Source organism: Ceratosolen solmsi, unplaced genomic scaffold (assembly GCF_000503995.2).
Source record: "Ceratosolen solmsi marchali unplaced genomic scaffold, CerSol_1.0 scaffold47, whole genome shotgun sequence".
NCBI lineage: Eukaryota > Metazoa > Arthropoda > Insecta > Hymenoptera > Agaonidae > Ceratosolen > Ceratosolen solmsi.
In genome coordinates this window covers 10,796,732-10,820,176 of record NW_011948419.1, presented here as the reverse complement: position 1 = coordinate 10,820,176, position 23,445 = coordinate 10,796,732, and the positions used below count along the sequence as shown (strand labels likewise).

At 34.0% G+C, this 23,445-nt stretch overlaps 1 protein-coding gene across 1 annotated transcript in view; it reads right to left on the bottom strand.

Annotated features, from left to right (window-relative positions):
- The window catches only part of LOC105360745 (uncharacterized), a 27,769-nt gene extending 4,378 nt beyond the window's left edge, over positions 1-23,391 (bottom strand). Inside the window, exons 1-5 of the mRNA XM_011497742.1 lie at positions 23,286-23,391; positions 20,527-20,735; positions 12,511-12,646; positions 5,495-5,628; positions 1,256-1,553 (exon numbers count right to left, since the gene is read on the bottom strand). Coding sequence (XP_011496044.1) covers positions 1,256-1,553; positions 5,495-5,628; positions 12,511-12,646; positions 20,527-20,735; positions 23,286-23,325 — 817 coding nt within the window. The 5' untranslated portion in view covers positions 23,326-23,391. The remainder of the gene's footprint in view (positions 1-1,255; positions 1,554-5,494; positions 5,629-12,510; positions 12,647-20,526; positions 20,736-23,285) is intronic.
- Between the last annotated feature and the right edge of the window lie 54 nt (positions 23,392-23,445).

Here is a 23,445-nt window from a genome sequence, read left to right as displayed (position 1 = left end):
TCTCGTCGTTGGCTTGTTATTACGTTCCTTTGCAATGTGGCAACTCTAAGGTTCTTCCTGATTTCTAATCGAGATTGCAAGTGGTCAGGTCCTATGCAATCTAGTCTTGATGAGATTAATTCAACTGTATACTAATTCACAATCGTAGAAAGAACTTCTTATTAAAACTCAGCTAGCTAAAGCGACTTGTCTCTCCGGTCCTCCTCCGTGAGAGTACGTCGTGACTTATCCTGTACTGTAAGAAGTATTTGGAAAGAGTAAGTGTTCGTATCGGTACATTACATTTTTCTATCTTAAACGCTTCATTGGTCCCACTCCGCTAGGAACTCCTTCTTCTATTAATTAACCAATCAGAGGTCGTTCTAAAGCAGCACAATAGATTATGCACGCCTTCATCTCCACTTCCTTCCGAATTCATTTCCGAATATGCTAATCAGAGAAATGTCGGAAGTGGGGAGTTTTTGCTATTGGTCATCTCTTCTTGATTGCTTCTCCCTTCTCTGGGACTTGGCTAGATGAAGGGTCTTCTTGGGCGTGGTCTTTTTCGGTGGCGACCGACCAGATGTGAATCACACAGAAAACAATGCAAGTGTTGTCTTAATGAGTCTAAGCGGACGTACGATTAATACAAGTTGGCGCACGTTCGGGATTTTTGGGTTGCAATGAATTTAAGAAATGTTTTGTACTCGATATTTCATGTATCGAGTGATATTCGTTCGGAATCTACTGAAGGGTTATCCCAGTAATAAAACCTATTTGTTTCACTGCTCTGTAAAGCAAAGGCACGTTCCACTGGAGTTTCCAGATGTTTTATGACACTAGTACAAACAATTATGAGCAGAAAAGTTTGAATCCTAATGTGAATTTCACGATGTCGCTTCCCAGATGTTTTATTGCATTTTAAGCGTTCTCGCATTCTCAAACAAATATATACACTTCAAAAAAGTTGAATGTGTACTAAAAGAAAATTTTTTTTTTAATTTGTATGTAAATTTTGATGTTTCGCTTTTAAATAAACTCCCTATTAATTTCTTATTGGTTTATTAAAACTTTGTAAGATTTTATGTTATGAACATAAAATAGTTATTAAGAATGAATTACACTATTTGTTTCTAATAATTAATTTTATGAACCTAAATTATTTTAAAGGTACAATTAAGTTATTAATAGAAAAATTAACAGCATATAAGATCAGAATAAACAATACAGAATTATATGATTCAATTATTGTACTTTATAATATGAAAACCATTACCTTTTATATCTATTTCTCCATCAAGTTTTGTTTGTCCAAGTTGAAAATTTGGTGGAGGTTGATGATAATTAATACCAATAACATTGCTAATTGGTTCAATGTATGTAATTTTTAATTTATCTTCTTCTGCACTTACTTCTGTACTTTGCCAATAAATATCATATATTGATGCACTACATCGAATTTTTAAAGTTCCATTATAAAACGAATCAGATTTTATTTGGAACTGTAAAGTACTCATTGAAATATTTTGTTCAGTGTTATTTATATATTTAATACTAGCAAATGATTCTGTTGCCTAGAAATATCATAATTTATAACAAATTTATTATATAATATAAAAATTAATAACTAATATAACTCCTATTAATACTTATATTTATGACTGTTTATAAGATTATGTTTGAGAATAAGCGACTCCGTTTAGTAAGGCAATAAAATATCTGACAAGTAATGTCATGAAAATTGTATTTAAGACTTCAATACTTTCCTGCTCATAATTATTTGTACTAGTGTCATAAAATATCTGGAAAACTCTAACGGAACGTGCTCATACTCCCAGTGCAGTAGAACCTAATGGGTTTATTGCCGGGAAAACCCCAAAGTAGATTCAGAACGAATATCAGATATGCGTGAAGCATTGATTACAAATATTTACTGCAACCCAAAACCCGTACGTGCAACAACGTGCAATGACCATACATGCGCACTCGGCCTTTAAGACAATGCTTGCATTGTTCTTGGCTATGCCACATCTGGTCGATCGTATTGGAAAATTGACGACGCCCAAGCGGACCCTTCTTCTAGCCAAGTCCCAGAGAGGGATGAGGCAACCAAAGAGAGGTGACCAATGGAAAAGGCTCGCCACCTTCCGACACTTTCCCAATTAGCAAATTCGGAACTGAGCCCGGAAGGAAGTGGAAATGAAGGCGTGCATAATCTATTGTGCGACCCAAGATCAACCACTGATTGGTTAATTAATAAAGGAAGAAGGGATCCCAAGTGGAGCGGGATCAGTGAATCATTTTAAGAAGGGACTACGTAATGTACCCTCACTTACTCTTTCCAAATACTTCTTACAGTGAAGGATAAGTCACGACCAACTCTCACGGAGGAGGACCGGAGAGATGAGTCGTTTAGCTAGCTGAGTTTTAATAATAAGTTCTTTCCACTATTGTGAATTAGTGTACAGTTGAATTGATCTCATCAAGACTGGATTGCGTGGGACCTGACCACTTGTGGTCTCACTTGGAGACAAGGAAGAACTGAAGGGTTGCAACATTGCAAGGGAACGTAATAACAAGCCATCGAAGAGAGACTGGAAAATCACGATACACTGCAAGTAAGTCCTTACAGCTAGTACTCATTCTTGATTTCTCGGCTTATGTAGAAGACGGACGGATAAAGTCCAACTACGGAAGCTTCCCGGACATACTCTTGAACAAGACCAGCTATAAACGCCACATTGGCTTCTCAATCCCTCCAACTGCAAGTTGTTCCCGCCACAGATGGCGCACAGCTTCGCATAACCTCCATCTCGGCTCTCTTACGACCGATATTTAAAGGCAACTACACACGTGTTAAGATAAACACAATGGCATTCCAGTGTTTGATCAGAGCACTACAATCATGATAACCTCTTAGCGATAATATTCAATAGATTATAACCTGCTTCATTCATAGTAAATATATTTCAACACCACAAGATTATCAAGAAATATAAAGTTCGTCTGTAATTCACCCTTTTGTAAATCAATTCAAATAAATAGAAATAATAAAGACATGTGTTAATTATTAATCAGTGCATTCACCCTTTACTTGCCCGGCAACCCCACATAACATCTAGTGGGTTTTATTGTTCTACGTTAATTATTGCACGTTTGGCTGACTAGTCAAATTGTGGGATTATTTTCCGAACAGATCAGTACACATTATTAGATTTTTAATATTAATTACTACATCTTCTAAAAATAACAACATATTGATGCTACTTTATATAAATAATACAGGTATTATTTTTCATGTCTGTTCGTTTATTGCGGGTTTGTTTAGCTCGAACTGCCAATTCAATAGTTCAGTGGATTAGTTTGTCATCATGATGACTGTTGAGGAAATAACAAGTGGAATAGCTGAAATTAAGTACAATATATTATTATTGTGGTAAAATATAGGTGAGATAGTATAGATAGGTTAGAGAAGAGAAAATATTCTATTGCCGTGGTGAGGTTATTTCTTCTGGGTAATGGTGATCTCGTTAATGCTATGGAGATTAATGTGGATCTTAATGTGAAGATTGATGTTGATGTTATAAGGATCAGACTGTGCAGTCGATCATGCTCATGAATGAGCACGAGAAGATGGTGTTTGAAATAAAGTGTGCTTAGTAGAGACAATAATCATACTTAGTAGAGTGTAAGTAGTCTGGGTGGAAATTGGTACGTAATCAATTATGCCTCTAGTGCGGATGGGAGTAGTTGAAAACTAGTCAAACGTAAGAATAATTAATGATAAGCCTTTGAGCTCTGAAGGACTTGATAAAAATATATTATAGTCGATTATTTGCTAAACTGTTGTTTGGCCTTGACAATGTAATTGAACGTATTTCACTACGTTCAATAACATACGTTATCCGGCTTGTTTGCCTGCGAGAGCGTATTGCGTCACCTGTCGACTGTAGTGTGGTGAACCTACGTTCTCCGGCTTGTTTGCCTGCGAAAGCGTATTGCGCCACCTGTAACGACTGTATCGAGGGGAATGTACGTTATCAGAATTGTTAGTCTGAGTGAGCGTACTCTATCACCTGTATCGACTCTTTGAATAGAAGTTATATGAAACTTGATTTGCGCGTGGGTGACTAGCTTGTTTAAATAATATAAAGGGATGTACCTTGTAAAATACCGACAGAGCATGTTGAATGGCTGCGTGGCTGGCGTGCCCCTATTTGATTACGATTCTAATTGCTTCATTGTTAAATCGCTACCTGTTCTTGCTGACTGTTTTTGATAATGCAGAAGCATTTTTAGGTTGGCTGCCGAACATGCGGCCACGTGTCTTAGTCGCAGTATATACTAAAACACACTGAGTAGTAATAACAGATGAGTGAACGAGAAGTAGAATCACAATGAGCATCACCGCATGGCGAGCTGTCCTTAAATATACATGCTGCACCATGCAACGTCGGCAATAATGCCGCTGCTTATCGCTATGCCGAAAACTTCTTTGTGACGTCGGAAAACGAAGCTTCTAGAAGTTTCATAGGTGTTTCTTTGTGCGATCTTATAGTATATTGGATTTTACATCGCAAAAACATGCTCGTACTCGTCGAGTCGTGTTTATAAATAAGAGGCCGAGCGCGCGTGCCTTTCTTTGTTTTAACTTCGTGGATACTGCTTCAATCCCGAACAATGTCAAAGAAACTTATTTTCTTCAAAACTAATGTTTCATTATGGCATATATGTTAACTTAAGATTAAATTAACTCTGTAATCTAATAAAATTTTCAATGTGTAAATAAAATGTGTAAGATACACAACAATGTATCTATAATAAGCCTGCAGCTATAATTTATCTATATACTCCATTCAATATTAATAGCACATTTTTAAAGCATTTAAATTTTAAATTATACCTTTTAAATTCACTATGTATTTATGAAGTAACAATAAGCAACTGATATTTTTAAGCCTATATTATCTTGTCACTATTTTGTACGAAGAGTGGTAAAATAAAAAGAACCATTTTATTTCATATTCAATTATATTACGTTCCTCTTTATTAAGAGGAATAAACCAAGATGTTAGTCAATAGTTTGTTCAATATTTTTAGAAACTCAACTAGTTCTGAGAATTAATTCAAATAATTTAAACATATTTAATTATCTTAACATGTTTAACAATATTTAGAATTGACTTTAAAAATTTAAAGTAAGATATATACAATTCCATACGATAAGTAATAGCTTTATTTCAGTGAATTCGAATTAAATAATGATTATTCTAGTTTTTAATATATCACAGACCATGTAATATTTCTAAAAATATTTAAAAGTGGTCATTAGATATCACAAAGTTATAATGAAAGTTATAATATAGCGTATCTAAAAATATATTAAAATTTTTTTATAAAACCAATTTCATTTTCATTATTTGATATGTATATATTTTTATTTGCTTTCCAAAAATAAAATAAAAATAAAATAATAGTATGATAAAATAAAAAAATATATTAAAAAATAATTTACCTGATTATTATTTATATACCATGTTAAATTTGCGGCAGGTCTGCTATAACTTGAAGAACAACTAAGCTTCAAGACGTCATTTATACGATATTTATTTCTTAATCCACTTATAATAGGTCTTTGAAATGGTAATTCTATAATAAATATTTACGAATACATTAATAAATTCAACAAATACAATAAATAAAGAAAAAATTTTCTAAATTTATATCATATAAGATTTCAAATATGTTCTATATTTTATAACTTTTCTAATGTACACATTATATTATATTTTCATGATTTATTAAATGGAATATAAACAAAATATAATTTCATTACTATAATATTAAATTAATTATACAGTTGTAAGTTATCAATTTGTACATCAATTCCTAAATTTTAATCTATCAGATTATCATACAGTAAATATTGTATTATGTAATATTTGTTAATATTAATCAATCATAGAAATGAATAATGGTAAGTATAAGTAGCTTGAAAAATTATTTCACTTTTATTGTCATAAATTGAGAATCAAAAGGATATTTATTTATTGATTTATTAAATATAAATATAAATAATTTTGAATTATAATATATTTTATGTAAACTATACTTATGTTAGTATTTTGGTTAATAGTTTTTTTTAATTATCCTATACTACCTTACAATATTATATTATAAGTTACTTAATAATATTACATTTTATTGAAAATTTTCAATAAATTATCAATAAAAACATCAATAGAGATAGTGTTTTTCTATGTTTTTACTCATTTTATAACGATTAAAACATTATTCGACAATTTTTTCTTTTAAATCCAACATTATATTTCCTGTGTGATAGCCTATTGACAATATAATAGAATAAAATAATACAATATGTAAGAAATGGGTTAAAAAAGGAACTTATAAAATTTCAGGTTAAATCAAATATGCAACACTACATATCTAACTCTTATTTTAACTTTATATACAAAATTAATTCCACTAATCCGGCTCACGGAACAAACGTGTAGAATTAACTAAGAAAACCACTAGATGTTGTGTGGGAGAATGCGTGGGCAAGTGGAAGTGTTAATGCACTGATTCAATAATTAACACATGTATTTCTTATTGTTGTTTATTCCATTTACTTTCCAATGTAGGGATTATTATTCTTGAGGAGATTATAAATGAACCTTTATTGTTCTTAATAATGAATGTGGCGTTGCGATATATTTTTATTGGAGAATCAGAAGGTGATAAATTCCTTATTCCTTGGACGTAACGGGTCAAATAATGATTTACTGTGAAAAAAGATAAGTTATAAACTATTATATATTACCACTCGAGAGGTTATGATCGTTGTTGTGTTCGGAACGAACACTAAAATTCTTGTTTGTGTCGTAATCTTAACACGTGTTGCAGTTTCTTCTGAATAGTGGGTCGTGTAATTGAGCATGTGCCAAAGATAGAGGTTAGAGGAAGTGTGTGCCACTGTATGGCGCGAATTGCTGGTCTTGTGTAATGAGCATGCGCAAGCTTCTGTGGTCGGACAGTTTGCGGTTCGTTTTCATAGTAAACCGTGAGATGAAGAATCAACATTAGTAGTAAGGACTTACTTGGAAGTTGTAGTGTGATATTTCCAGTTTCTCCTCACAGGCTTGATGGGAAGATTCCATGCACGAACTGCACTTGAACTTTCTCTTGTCCCTTTTGCCGAGATGACGAGAATCTCAGTACATGTGCTATTAGAGTTTTATAAGACTAAAGGTAACTCAATATTGAATCACAGCCGTCGAAAGATATTTTACAAGACTCAGCTGATCGACTTTTCTCTGGTCCTCCTCCATGAGAATAAGTCGTGACTTATCTGGTGAGAATAAGTGGTGGTACATTGCATTGTCCTTCTTAAAAGTTCACTGACCCGGTTCCACTAAGGACCCCTTCTTCTTTCCTGTATCCAATCAGAGTTTGACTTTGGACAGCATGATGGATCATGCACGGCTTCATTTCCACTTCCTTCCGGGTCTAGTCTTAAATATGCTAATCGGGAAAGTATCGGAAGGAGGGGAGCTGCTACTATTGGCCGTCTCTCCCTTCTCTGAACTTAGCGATATTAGGGGTCCTCTAGGGCGTGGTCGGTTGGCTAGTGCGACCGACAAGATTCGGCACCAGAATGGTCCGAAAACCAAAGTCGTTGGATTAGACGGTACCGCCGGTTTAATAGTGGAGAAGGGGGGATGAGTAAGCGGTTAATGCATCAATTCAGTATAAATACAATTGATTTTAGTGACTTTTATTTAAGGTTATGCTACATTAGTAGTTGTTTTTACCGGTCGTTGTGAGAATTATGGAGCTCGTTGTGATTCTAACAGTTGGCCATAAACTGTAGAACGTCGTCCAGGAGTGCAAGGCAAGACTGGTCTGGTTGTACTGGGCACGCCTTATTGTACGTTACAGGGAAGAGAATCGCAAGAGTCGAGAGGCCATGGGTGCTGTCAACGGCGATCTTTATGGGAGGGGGAGGGGGGTCGTAAGAGTTACGAAGCCATGAGCGCTCTCATCGGCGATCTATAAAGGGGAGAGAATCGGCGTGGTATGGCTTGTGGGGACTATCTAACAGTATCGGCGCCCTTTTCCGCGGTCTGATAAAAATCAAGTTGCAGAGTCCTAACCGATAATACTGGTGCAATGCCGTAATTAATAATAAATAATGTAAACAAATAAGTATACCATGCACGGATTCCCGTAGACAGATGTGTAGAACTTTTAACTGTTGTAACTTGCGCTATTTCACTTTGACTTTGTTTGAAAATTATATTTATTTTATGGCTCGAACTGCCAATTTAATTGTTCAGTAGATTAGTCTCTCGCCATAGCGAGAGGTGGAAAAGGGCATAAGTGGAAGGGCTGAAAAATATTATGTAATATGTATTTTGAATGAAAATATTGTTTATTTTTGTTAAGAATGATAATAATATTGCAGTTTTATTGATTGCTTCAAGAGAAAGAGAATTATTCTATTGCAGTAGAGAGGGTGCTTTCTTTTGTCTTTGGTTGTCGTTGATGCTATGAAAATTACTGTATATTTTGAGAATTGAGGTTATGCTGATGTAAAGATCAGCATCAGAAATCGACGATGCTCATAGTAATCAATAGGGGTTCGTAGAGAAAGCACGTGTGCTCAAAGGAGAAAATGCGGAATTCTCTGCGGTAATTGTTACGTAAATCGATTAAAAGGAGCTAGTCACAGGCAATGACGACATTTCACGTACGGAAGGATATGCCTGAGGGCGCGTGGTCGAATAAGTCGACTAAGCTGGGTGAACAATGGCCTTCGGCCTGGTAGGCCTTAGGGCGCGTGTGGCTTCACCATGTGTCGACTAAGCTGGGTGAGCGAATGGCCTTCGGCCTAGTGGGTCTTAGAACGCGTGTGATGCGTCACTTTTGTATAACTTATATGTCACATAATTAGAGCGTGGATGACTAGCGTGTATAAATAATAAAGAGATATACCTCTTGAGCTACCTAGAGTGAATGCTGAGTAGAAGCGTGGTTAGTGCACCTTATTGATTAGAATTCCAATGGCTTCACAGTTAAATTGCAGTCCTGTTGTGGCAAATTCCAATGATAATACACGTATGTTTTTTTTTAGACCGATAGTATTATATGCGGATAAGTTTCAAGTAATAACTGATATAATATGTATGTGAAATATATTAATTAAAAACAACAGTGTTAAAAGTACGGTGCTACGGTGCATGACGCAATGTTTTAGAAGCGTGAAAGGACATAGCCTTGGATGATTCTAGAAGTTTCAACGGCGTTGCTATGCGGAAATATTGTCATATATTTGAATTTAAGGCATAGAACAATTCCCGAATTCGCTGAATCGTGTTTACAAATTTGAGCGATCGGGAGCTTGTACTTTTCCCTATTTTACGTTCTGCTTAAACTGCTTCAATCCCGAACAGACTTACTCAACAAGACTGATTTTCTTCGACTTGTACCGCTCTTTATATACAATCGTGGAGATTTAGAGTCTAGCACTAATACCTTTGGTGTTTCAGTGTCGAAGCTTGCTCGCGTGTCGCTAGAGTTTCAATTTTTGGAAATTCTGTCAAATTCCCGGAAAGTAAACTCTGGCCATCTCGAGGCTTTTGCGTAGTTGCTATGCGGATATATTTCAGGACTTTCTTAGGCAAAGGCTTTAACGTTTACCGAGAATTGTTGGGTGCGTCAAACCTGAACAATATACAATTATTTTTTATTTGCTTTCAATATAATAAAATAATGGATTTTAAATTATTTACAAACCAAGAAAATATATGAATAAAAAATGTATCAATCTTTGATTGATTATAACGATATTAAATTATTTCTTTATTTATCATGTTATAAATTAGCAATTGGAACAATTAATTTTTTTATTAATTTAATTAAAATAACTAAAATGATGGATTATTCGATTATTGAAAATTAAAAATCGAAGGTTTCCTCAAACTGTATATATACAAGTACACGCGTGCGTGTGTTTCTATTTTTGGGGATGGCAGGTGCTATAGTTATCAACTTAAGGTATTTGTTCGAGATTGCTAGACCTTTTTTCAATGCAATATAAGATCTGACAAAACAAGATATTTCAAAATTTTCTTGCTCGTAACTATCTAGCAACAGTGTCATAAAACATCTGGAAAAACAATATAATAAACACGGGAAAACCCACTCAGTTAGGCATATGTACGAATTCACTTCGCTCCGTAACTACTTCAAGCAGTATGTACTAGCGGACCACCCCCTTCCCGTTGTCAACAAGTTGTCATGCTGTCGCCAGATGCGTCAGCGGAAATGAGAGCTCTTCTTGCCATGAAGACCAAGAGACGACTAGGCCCTTAACTAACTATAGGGCCACAAGAGGCGCTGTCCGCGCTCTGTAAGGGAGGAGTCTCTGATTGGACGAAGAATAAGGGAAGGGGTTGAAGTGAAATTCATGGCCAGAAAATGTATTTAAGGGACGCATTTTTCAATATTCATCACTCTCGATATTACACTCTCGATATAGTACACTCTTGATATAGTTCACTTTATATATAGTTCTTATTCAAATAAGAGTCAAGTGGAAGTCCATTAACACTGTCACGGTAACAGTAGTTACAAGTCCTGGAGGAAGGACAACCTGTACACCTATATGTCCATTAACGCAGTTCAAGAAACCGTCGTTACATGTTCAAAAGAAGCGACGACTTCCACGTATTCGAATTGTCCGTTAACGCTGTTCAAGGCAACAGTAGTTACACGTCCTGGAGGAATGACGACATATCTCCGTATGTCCACTAACGCAGTTCAAGAAACCGTCGTTACATGTTCAAAGGGAGCGACAACAATCCGCATATCAGAGTCCGGAGACGAGTCAACGATTAGTCTTCGTAAGTTGTATTATTACTACAATAATTAAATAAAACGTAAGATTCAGAATACGTCATCGACAATCAAGGAAAAGAGACAAGAAGAAGAGGCTCTCACCAGAGAGACAGTGCGGAATAATTCCAAGCTCGTCGTCAAGGTCGCATCATCTGATACGAGACTTGCCGACCTTACCCTCACCTTAGTTAAAAGTCTGACGCTTATGAATCCACAGCGGGCCATTCAACGCTCGCAGAAGACACAACAAGCAACAATCCTTAATGAGGGAAACGCCCTTCAAACTCTTATCTCCATCAAAATTAATTGCAGTACGCCAATATCAAGACAAGATGCGGTTGCTACGATATGAGTATATCTCAAGTAACAACAACTACATGTGTCACGCTTTATTACAACCATAATGTCAACTACGCACGTGCTCACACAAACAGCACAAGTGTCGACGAATCAAATTTCGCGCCATGCTGCGCTCATATTCAAACCATCAAGCTGCATAGATGTGTATACGTTGTCTCCGAAACGCATCACTTCAATCCAAGAATTTAGTTCTACAGAACAAAAAGAATAAAAAGTAAATACTTCAGCCACATTTATTTATTGTATTATTATAATATCCCTTCCACCTGTGACTTTTCATCGCTACCACACAACACCCGTGGTTTCTAAGTTGTGAACGGCGTCAATTTGTATCCTTCGAACCGGCCTTGGTAAAGCAAGCCGGAATGGTGAATACATTTTGTACGGTATTATTTATCTATTTTACATTAATAATCAAAATGCAAAACAAACTTCCACATATTCGTTTTGTTTACTTTTAAATTTGCTTACTTTATCTTAAAACTAATATTATTTTCGAATTACTATTCATAATTTTCTAATCCAATTTTTATTTTAATATTTTACAGAAATAAACACAAATTTGATTCAGAAAATTATCTTTATAATTTCAAATATTATTAAAAAAGGTTTTTCAGGATTGGAGCACTATCCAAGAATTTTAATTTTCGGAAATTATAATCGTGCCAGCTCGCCAAATCGTAAACATTGATTCCGAAATTTCTCGATCATTCGAAAGCCTTTTTTTGCGAACGTCCTGTAATATTTATTTAGTCTCCGCATAGCAACGACGACCTTCTAATTCTTGCTTTCCTAGAATTCTCGAAACTTCTAAAGCTGTCCATTGTTGCTCGCTAACTAAACTGTCAGGCGAATATAAAACAAGCTCGCGACAAGACAAAGTTCTTAACACGGTCTCTCTTAGTAGGATTACCATGAAACATTCGTATCTATCAACGGGCTACAATTATCTGAACCACCAAAGAGAGAACACGCTGTTACTACTACTGTTACCGCAGTCTGTCGCTGTATCGTGAATCATGGCGCACTATCTCTTACCAACGACGCCGCAATACTTGCTGAAGCTACCTGGAGGAAACACGTATATATACACGAATATAAATTACATAAAAAAGTATTAGGTTATTATTATACTAATTACATTATCTTGCAGGAATAACAATATCTTCATTTGTATTCTTTTTTAATCATTATACTACTTATTATTGAGTTATTATTTACACATATAAAAAATATTATATTAATTTTAAATATAAATTCATAATTTACCAACTACGTTCATGTTTCCAGAAGCAATTGCAGTTTGGAATGACGGAGCGTCAGCTGAAACTTCACAACTAAAACAACCAGCAGCATCCACATCAACGTTTATTAAAGTTACTTGTGTTGCATTACTTTCTGATTCCTAAAAATTCAATAATAAATTAGTAAACATTATTGTATATATATATATAAATTATATATTATAATATATTAAAAAAATAATAAATATATTAAAATAAAATAATATATTAAAAAAATTGATAACTAAATTCTATACATTCAAATAATCATAATTACAGAAGAAACGGCAGTATGAATAAATATAAAATTCATTCAAATTATATAATAATAAATTGATAAATAAAAATTTCAATTAAAAGAATCTCATGTTCATTTTTTTTGAAGTTCCAAATAAATATAAACATTAATTTTGTATCAATTATTAATAAATTCATAATATAATTTATATATTTGTATAATTGATAAATATTATACAATCAAAAATATACATCACAGAACTACGTTTTTTACCTGTTATATTTGTTTAATTTGTATATTTGAAATGAATTTTATTTCGCATTTGAAATATAATAAATTATTTGAATAATTTATTTTTGCTATAAGTACAAATTTATTAGAACATTATTTAATATTGATTTTTTATTGAATATTTAAGTAATGTGTTCCAAAGTTTAGTTTCTGGCTCGAACTGCCAAATTCAATAGTTTAGTTTCTTAGTCTGTCGCTGTATTGATGCTTAGGAAAGGACACATGTAAAAGGACTGTAAATAGGTACAGTGTGTTACTTCGTTTTAAGAAATCGTTTATTCTGTTTTATTAACAATTAAAATATTGTTCTATTTTTAATTCTTGTAGGAGAGAGGAAATTTATCTATTAGAATAATGTGGTTGCTTCTTGGTAATGATGACGAAGTCGTTGATGATGTTATGAGGATCAGCAACGGTTTTTGTATATTCCCTGAAGGGGAATATGGCTTATTGAGTTCTATGCTGACGTTGTAAAGGTTAGCAAGAAGAGTCGACCATGCTCATCAGGTGAGCATGGGAAAGTGGTGGTGGTAGTTAGCAAGGAGAGTCAACGATACTCATAAGAGGAGTATAGGAGTATCAGTGTGCTAGTTATTCGCAATAAAGACAGATGATATACCTTCGAGGGTAGAAGGATCAGATACCATGCTTTGTGTAGTCAACTAACGGGAGTTAACCCTTGACCGATTGTTGGTTTGGTGCACTGGAGACGTGAACGAGCGTTCCTTGCAATGACTGCCTTGAATCAGCGTATGTTGCGTGACCTTCTTTTTGGTGTATACTCCGTACGATAGCGTGGTTTGGGCGTAGGTAAGTGGCTAGGACCACTGACTGACTGTGAGGAATAACTGATACTGTGTACTTATGACTACCGATACTGCATAATGAATGACTGCTTTATGTTAACTTCGTGGAATCTTGACGCGCACTTTCTTAAGTAGCGGCGTGGCAAATAACTCTAGCTCGAAACAAGCTTTCGGCTATTCAAAAATTCGGCGAAAGCAAACATTGAAAGATTCGAGAATTACATCGACGTTGATACGAAGGCTATGGTAGCCTTGTTGAACGTTCGAGAATTCTGTTTTTGGATATGTCTAGGATGAGACTAAAAGCCTCCCTGAGATGGCGAATGGAGGCTTGCTGGCAAGTGGAAGGGACAATGCAATAATTCAACACTGCCCTTGGATCTAGTGTCTTTCCCTTTATTGAATATAATAAATATAATGAATAGTCAGTGGTCTATGGATATCGAATTGAATGTATGCTACAGTGAACAGATGAGAGTTTCTCCAATTAATATGAGCGACAAGAATCCTGTAAGTATATTCTTGGCAACTTGGTGCCTGATTCTCCTACTCGTAGTTATGAACTCGCAGTGGTAGTGGGAGATTCGCGCAGATAAGGGGCAGCGATGGTGCCGCCTTTGCCGCTCCGAGAAGAGCTGTAGCGGCCTGAGTGAGGGGCGCCTGTGGGACGTCACTGATGCGGGGCAGTGATGGTGCCGCCTTTGACGCTGCCGCGAAGAGCTGTAGTGGCCTGAGTGGGGGGCGCCTGTGTGACGTCACTGATGCAGGGCAGTGATGATGCCGTTACCGCTCGCGAGATGCATGCTGTAGCGGTCTAGTGGGAGTGAGGATATCCGTGTCACGTCACTGCTTGACGGGTGGGAGTATTCCTCGTACCGTATATCACGTATTAGTATTGCTGCTTACTTAGTTGATAGGAGCAGTGTATTAGTGATCCGTAAGAACGTGTGTAATAGCGTAGCTAACGTGAGTGGAGTCGATCTCAGTTGCATTGATGATAGATGTAAGAACGTGTGTAATAGCGTGGCTTACGTGTATTAAGGTCGATCCGTGTAGTAGCGTTGGTAGGTCGTGAGCTTGGCTTCCGTTGACTGTAGTCGATCTCTGCAGCGTTGGTGGGCCTAGTGAGTTTGGCTTCCGTTGGGCTGGAGTCGTTCTGTGCAGTGTTAGGTGGCCGAGACTAGCTTGGCTTACGTTGAGCTGGGTTCGATCTATAGGACTGCGATCCGATCTTGATGAATGCTTGAGTGATCTAGTAAGAGGGCGAGAGCGTCAAGCGCGGCTCCTTAAATATTCTCGGACGAACTCGATGCGACGACAGCGCATCGGTGGCAGTTACTATGCCGCTATTTTTCGTGACGTCAATAGGGCATAGCTTTGTGGGGTTCACGTGTTAATACTTCTCGGAATTATGGTCGTACATTCGACTATTTTGCGTAGTGAGGCTTTTCGAGTTCGCAGAATTGTTTATGACTCGGCGCAAGTTTTTCTAACTAAACATAGGTGACTTTATCTCGCCCACTTTGTTTACCGCATAAAAATGCTGCAATCCGTAACAGGATAATTGGGAAATCAATGTGAGAAACTAAACATTTTGATAACCGAAGGCCTTGAATAAAATGCTCCAATTCCGAACATAATGATATACCAAACTATTCTAATCATTTTTATACTATATTCGTTTTAAGAAGTTAGCTTTTTTATATTTTATTTTAATATTCTTATTTTAAGGAAAATAATAAATAAGTTACTGTTCGAAATTATAGTTTCCTGCCACGAACTGCCAATGGTTAGATAGCTTATATTTGCCGCCCGCCCTAGCAAAGGCTTGGAAAGAAGATAAGTGGAAGGGTTCTACAAATATAGTGCGATTTCAATGAATATATTTTATTTACATTTTATTTACAATTATATTATTGATCTATTAAATGTATCCTAATTTTAATTACAGAAATACGATTGCTTGAAACGGTTCATGTGATGGATGTTTTTACTACACAAGATGCTCCTTGAAATCTATGATTTATTGTTGATTTTGTAAGGATCAACAATTGAGTGGCACACTTCTTTTTAGCGAATGTGATTTATATTGTTTAATGATTGCGTCATCCCAGTCTCAGACGGACTGGCGATGACAATGCGAGTTTGTATACTCACAGCAATGCAGCACCCTTGATCTGATCCTGTGATGGGTAGTTCACTGTCATCCCAGTCTCGAAGGAGCTGGTGATGCAGTTATTATTCGCCATCTAGCAATATCCCAATCTCAAAAGGGCTGGCGATGGCAATGTGTAATTAAGTTAGTAAGTTACCAAATGTTCCATTATTTTGTGGCTTCTACTTAGATAGCTTTTTGTATCTGAGTTGTCCCCACTTTTAAGGTCTCTCACAGTAAGCCCCCACTCAAGGTAAGCATAAGCCTTATGTCTGGGATCAGACTAAAAACCTCCCTTTGATGGTGGGTGGAGGTGTTGCTGGCAAGTGGAGGGGGCCATGCAATTATTCAATAATACTTGTAGAGTTTAATGTCTTTCCTTTTATTAAATATAATAAATATAACAATTAGTTAATGGTCAGAGGTGTGTGAATGGATCCCGTTAGTGAATTTGGTGGTGAAGTTTCTTCAATTGTTTGACATGATGGTAAGAGTGTATGTACTCTTGGTAGAGTGAGGCGCGATCCGTTCCCTTTACAAACGAGACGCTGTAGTAGTAGACGCGCACTGAAGGGGCGAGTGAGACGATACTGCCTTAGCCGCTGGTGTAGCGTGAGAGCAGCTGCTGTCTGTGTGGTAGGGAGGACGTCCGTGTTGCGTCACTGCTTACGTGAGCGAGAGGTTCGCTGGTGTGAGTGTGGTTGTAAAGAACGGTAGTGTGCGTTGCTTATGTGGGCGTTAGTGCCTCCGGTATAGATGTGGTTGTAAGGAACGGAAGTTGCGTTGCTTACATGGGCGTTGGGCCGCCTTTATAGATGTGGCTTCACTATTAGTTCGTTGGACTGCTTGATGCTTACGTACGTGAGCAGTTATGGATAACGATGTCTGTAGTGGTGACGTTTGAACGCTTGAACGCTTGACTCCCGTCGTAGAGACTGGAGAGTTCATCGTCATTGCTAGTCGGAATTATAATCTAATATTCGAGAATTCTGCGTACTGAGATCTTCCGAATTCGCTGAATTGTGTTTGCAACGTAATATATATATATATTTATACCTCTCCCACTTTTGTATTCCGCCTTTAACTGCTTCCATTCGTAACACCTTAGTTAATCTAATCGGAGCCCACGGCACGACTGAGTATGCATGTCTGTTTTCCGGATTCAGAAGGAGTTAGGTTTCGACAGTGACAACATAAAAAAGAGCGCCTCTAGCCACAGCGTCTTCAATTGGGGGGCTGATTCGTCTCTTAGTCTTCGCGACGAGAGTAGCTCCTGGTCAACACTATAAACACTGTATTCGCGATTGCGAGACCTTTTTTCAATGCAATATAACATCTGGCAAAACAACATCGTAAATTTGGTGTTTAGATTTCAAAACTTTCTTGCTCGCAACTATCTAGCAATAGTGTTATAAAACATCTGGAAAAAAATACAATAAACACGGGTAAACCCACTCAGTTAGACATATGTACGAATTCACTTCGCTCCGTAACTACTTCAAGCAGTATGTACAGAAAATGTATTTAAGGGACGCATTTTTCAATATTCATCACTCTCGATACAGTACTTATTCAATTATGAAGTGGAAGTTTTCTATTAACTTAGTGCAACCAAAGCTATAGTTACAAGTCCTATTGGCAGGAGATGCATTACCTTATTGAAGTCCGGACACACTGGAAGTTTCCTATTAACGTAGTTCAATACAACTATAGTTACAAGTCCTATTGGCGGAAGTCGCATTCGAAGAACAAGTGTCCACTGACAAGCCCCCTTGAAAAAAGACGAAGGGGGTTCCAATTTCGAGTATACTAGCAGTCTTCGTAAGTAATATTATTACTACAATAATTATGTACTCGGAGATTCAGAGATTATGACATCGACAAGTAACTAAGGACGAAGAGGCTCTTCCCAGAGCAACATGCAGAATAAAGTATAATAAAATTATATAATAAATTATATAATAAATAAAGTGTAATAAAGTAGGCGTCGTCAAGTTCGCGCCCGCTAAAACGGCGTCTTTTCGGTAACCCTCATCTTGGTTCACGTTCGGACGCTTATGAACTTAAGCAACAAACAGCGCGAGTGTTGACGAATTAAACTTCGCGCCATTCTGCGGTTAATTTCAATCATCACGCTTCATAGATGAGATCCAACTACGCACGTGGTCATCCAAACAGCGCGACTGTCGACGAATCAAACTTCGCGCCACTCTGCGGTCAAATTCAATAATCATGCTTCATACATGAGAGTACATTGATCCACCACAAAAATTATTTCCATAATTAATAATAGTAATACTAGTCAAGCCTTGTCATCAAAATATATATCAGAATAAACAGCATATACTCAGCCAAATTTATATTGTATTATCATTGTACGACCTTTCCGAACCTCTATCGATCGTTCAACAATTCTTAAAAATTGTGACCATTGAATAATTTCCACTTAAATTATAGCCGTTGGCATTTTCCCCAAACACATAATATACGAGAGATTCTCTCAATCTCAAACAGTTACATTCTATAATTTTTTATACCGCAATTGACATTATATAATTCTAAATAAAATTATATTTATATTTACTTTTTAAAAAAAAATTAGATTTCAGAATATATACTTAATAGATATGCACAAACTACAATGCCTACAGATATTTTACAATATAAACCGCGGATAAATTTTTATAACTTTTGCATAAAGTAGTAATCATAATTAATTATTCAGAAAGCTAAAGAATTAACTTTAGGAAATAAGATCATTCAAAAATAAATTTCAATAATATTAATATGCCAAAATGATCAATTAACTGGTACATATTTTACAGAAAAGTTTATTTATGACTCAAAAAATCCAGGAAAGCTCTTAAATTCTTGAGCAATGATTGATTATGTTGCTGAAAATTTAAACCTTTCTTGAAAAAATTTAGATAAATAGATATTTGAATTTACATTGATACTATAATAATCTGTGTGCAGTAATCATAACTGAAAATAAAATTCATATATGAATATAAAAAATAAAGATCTTTAATATATTCATAATGTACAAAATGTATTCGCCGTTCCGGCTTGTTTTACCAAGACATGTTCCAAGGAGACACATTGATGCCGTTGACAACTCAGAGACCATGGGTGTTGTGTGATAGAGATGAAAGGTCACAAGTGAAAGGGATATTGTAATAATTCAATATAAATATGGCTGGTGTATATGCTGTTTTTCTGTTATTTATCCAATTACAGGGCGTGACTAGTATTACTATTATTAATTATAAAAATGACTTTTGAGGTGGATTAATGTGTTTGTAGTGGCAAAGTACACTCATCTAATGCAACGTAATGGTTCGAATGTCAGCGCAGAAGGGCACGAAGTTTGATTCGTCGACACTTGTGCTTATAGTTGTAATAAAGTGTGACTCATGTTGTTATCGTTAGTTGAGATATAATCATATCGTAGCAACCGCACCTTGTCCAGATATTGGCGTACTGCAATAAATTCAGATGGAAGTAAGAGTTTGAGGACTTTTAGCTCGGCAAGGATACTGCTACGTATTGCATCTGCTATGAGCGTTGAATGGGACGCTGTGGATTCATAAGCGTCAGACTTTTACCTAAGATGAGGGTAAGATCGGCAAGTCTCGCATCAGTTGATGCGACCTTGACGACGAGTTTGCACTTATTCCGCACTGTCTCTCTGGTGAGAACCTCTTCTTCTTTGGTTGCTTGTTGATGATGTAATCTCTGAATCTCAGAGTTTTGTGAGTATTGTAGTAATGATACTACTTACGAAGACAACTGGTATACTTATTATCGGAACATCCTTCTTCCTTCTTCAAGATGGCTGTCACTGGACACTTGTCTTCGGACTTCGATAAGGGAATAGTCTCCTGCCAATAGGATTTGTAACGATAGTTGTCTTGAACTACGTTAATAGGAAACTTCCACTTCTTATTTGAATTAGTGCTGTATCGAGAGTGTTTCAATATTGAAAAATGCGCTTCTTAAATACATTTGCTGACCATGAACTTCATTTGAACCCCTTCCCATATTTTTCGTCCAATCCGAGACTCCTCCCTTACAGTGCGAGGGTAGCGCCTCTTGTGGCTTCATAGTTAACTAAGGGCCTAGTCGTCTCTTGGTCTTCATGGCAAGAAGAGCTCTCATTGCCGCTGACGCATCTGGCGACAGCATGACAACTTGTTGACAATGGGAAGGGGGTGGTCCGCTAGTACATACTGCTTGAAGTAGTTACCGAGCGGAGTAAATTCGTACATACGCCTAACTGAATGGGTTTACCCGTGTTTATTATTTTGTTTTTCCAGATGTTTTATGACACTATTGCTAGATGGTTGTGAGCAAGAAAGTTTTGAAATCAAAAAGACAAATTTGCGATGTTTTTTTCCAGATGTTATATTGCATTGAAAAAATGTATCAAAAGAATATTAATCAAATATATTATTAAAAGAAATTACGTATACCATTTTTAATAATAAAAACAATTATAAATTGTGATACCTTTACATGTAAATTCCCAACTACAAATGATTTAGTTGCTGGTTTCTCTTGTGGTGCATACCGATAAAATTCATGGCCAGATTTATACCATTTAACTATGTACAAAGGATCTCCTTCTATATCATACCAGCAATATAACTTTGTACTTTCACCTTTTTTAACTGCAATAGGAGTTTGAATTCGGACTTCTTTCAAACCAAGAACAAAACCTAAAACAAACATTTTAATTGAAAATATTATCCAATTCTTCTAAAAGTATATTATTTAAATAACTCAATGTTATCTAACTTTGCATTGGTATTATATTTTACTTAAGTTGGGGTTGTGAACATAATCACATTTGTAAAATTAATAAGCTCACTGATATGAAGTCCATTTTCTATAACTATAGAAAATTTAAGAAAATTTGTTGACAAAATCAAATTATATCTTTTTCGTGTCTTTTTAATGTCTTGAAAATTATTAATATCATTTCAACTTAATAAATTTAAAAAATGTTGCAGATTAAATCCTATTATGTTAGGTAGTTGAAATATACTGCTTACAAGGTATTACTTAAAGAATTGTAATAATACATATTTACGAAATACTGTACTTAATCAAAAGTTTAAAAAATATGTATAAAAAACTTACAAATTCATATTTTTCGTTGTTTTTAATATAATCTATATTATATATTTATCGAATATAGTTACGTTAAAATTATTTGATACAATAAAAATTATAATTGAAATCCATTTCTGAATATTAACTAATAAGAGTCCTTTTTAAAGTTTTTTTAATTTCCTTATGGTTAATATTATATTCATAAATATCATTTCCAGAGAAAAATATTATCTTAATAATTAATATTCTTAAAATTTGTATCAAAACAAGATTAATTTTAGTGGGTATTTTTTTTTTTTTTTTTTAGTAATGACGAGTTTTATGATTTTCAATAAGTAAAAATATAAATAACATATTTAACTTAAAAATTGTTTCTTATTAAAAAATGCAATTATATGATATAAAGTTTTCCTTAAAATAATTTTAAACATTGATAAACAACAAATTATAATTTTGAACGTTGATCTTTATTTAAATATTTTTTTCATGCTTTTTTTAGAATACTTTACTGAGATAAACTAAAAACAAAATATAACTAATAAATATTAAAATATTTGATTTTTTATAATTTACAAAATAAAGTGGGACATCTTTCGTATAAAACAGATGATAATCTAAACGTATATGCAATAATCAGATTATATATTCTTGGTAAGCATATTTTATTTATATCCTCTTAAATATGCATTGAAAACACTAATTATCTGTAACAAAAAATAATAACAACAATAATAATGATTTTTCTAAATACAAAATATTTATTTCGTATGTTTTGTATCTGCACCAAATTATTTGCAAATGAAATAGAATTTATTGGTCAAAAATCAATAAATTTGGAATTTATATTATATATAAATGTCGAAAACTAATAATATCCAATACCAGATACAATATTAAAAAAAATTTTGTTCATATAAGAAAAGAAATGTTTAAACTGAGAATAAACTTTTATTTTAGTAACTTTAATTAATTTAGTATTGTAAATATTAACTTAATTACGAGTACCAATAATTTAGTTATATAAATATTTATATATATAGATAGATAAATATGTATAGATATATAAATAATATAGATTACAATTTGTAAATATTATAAGATAAATATCAAAATAAACTACACAGATGTACCATTTATTAAAATGAATAAAAAGTCATTGTTATTTTTCGTATTTAAACTTTTTTGTACTTTGATTCTGTTAATTTAAAATTTATCATAGAAATTTATTGAAATTGGGACCCTTCTCATAATGTGGATTAAGACTACATTAACAATTCCTAAAATTATGGTCGCACTGCTCGTTTTCGAATAAACAGTCTTTTTCTCTTTATTTACATTAATGTATAAACTCAAGAAAAATTTGTAAAAATCCAAAAAATATTAGAATTTGCACAAAAATATTATTATATACTTGTGTGTCTAGTACCTACGATACTAAGTATAAATATAACAAAAGACTAAATAACTTTAAGAGATTTGACTAATTACATATTTATACTAACCATTAGTTAAAGATTTTAATTTAATAATTAAATAATATTAATTATTAATGTATTTGAAATCTTTATTAATCACGACAAAAAATATTTTTACAGTCTATATATAATTATCAAAAATAAATTAATGTTGTGACATAAATGAAGAATATTATACTGTTTGGTATGTAATTCTATAATTGAATTAATATAAAATATTAAGTAATAAATAAGTATTGTGTAATGTTAAATAGGAAAGATAACATGAATTCAATTTCTTACAAGAAATATTTTTAAATGCACATATTTGTTACATATATTAAAAATGTTAATTTACTTTATATTTAAAAATTATAGAAATATCTTAACTTATAGATAATAATAAATTTACATTTATAAAACTGTTTGGTAATATTCTTTTCATTGTTTTGAGATAGTAATTTACATTATTGAATTTAAAGAAAAGATTAAAAATTCTAATAAAATAAAGAAATAGATTTAAAGCTTATAGGTTTTATTTATCAAAACTTGTGAAATAGTTTATTAATTATTTAAAAATATATCTCTCTATATATTAATATGTAAAATAACAAAATAACATAATTAAAAAATTTATAATATTTATTATTTATCATACTAATATATTTAGCAAATTATAATACAGATATGAATACACACCAAAACATAGGTATGTACACATTAGTACTTGTACCTTCATTGAAAAATAAACAAGAAAATTGTGAATTGATAATTTTTAAATTTCGAAAACACATTTGATTATAAATAATTGTACAATTTAAAAAAATGTGAAATTAGACGCACGATTACTGCTTGTTTA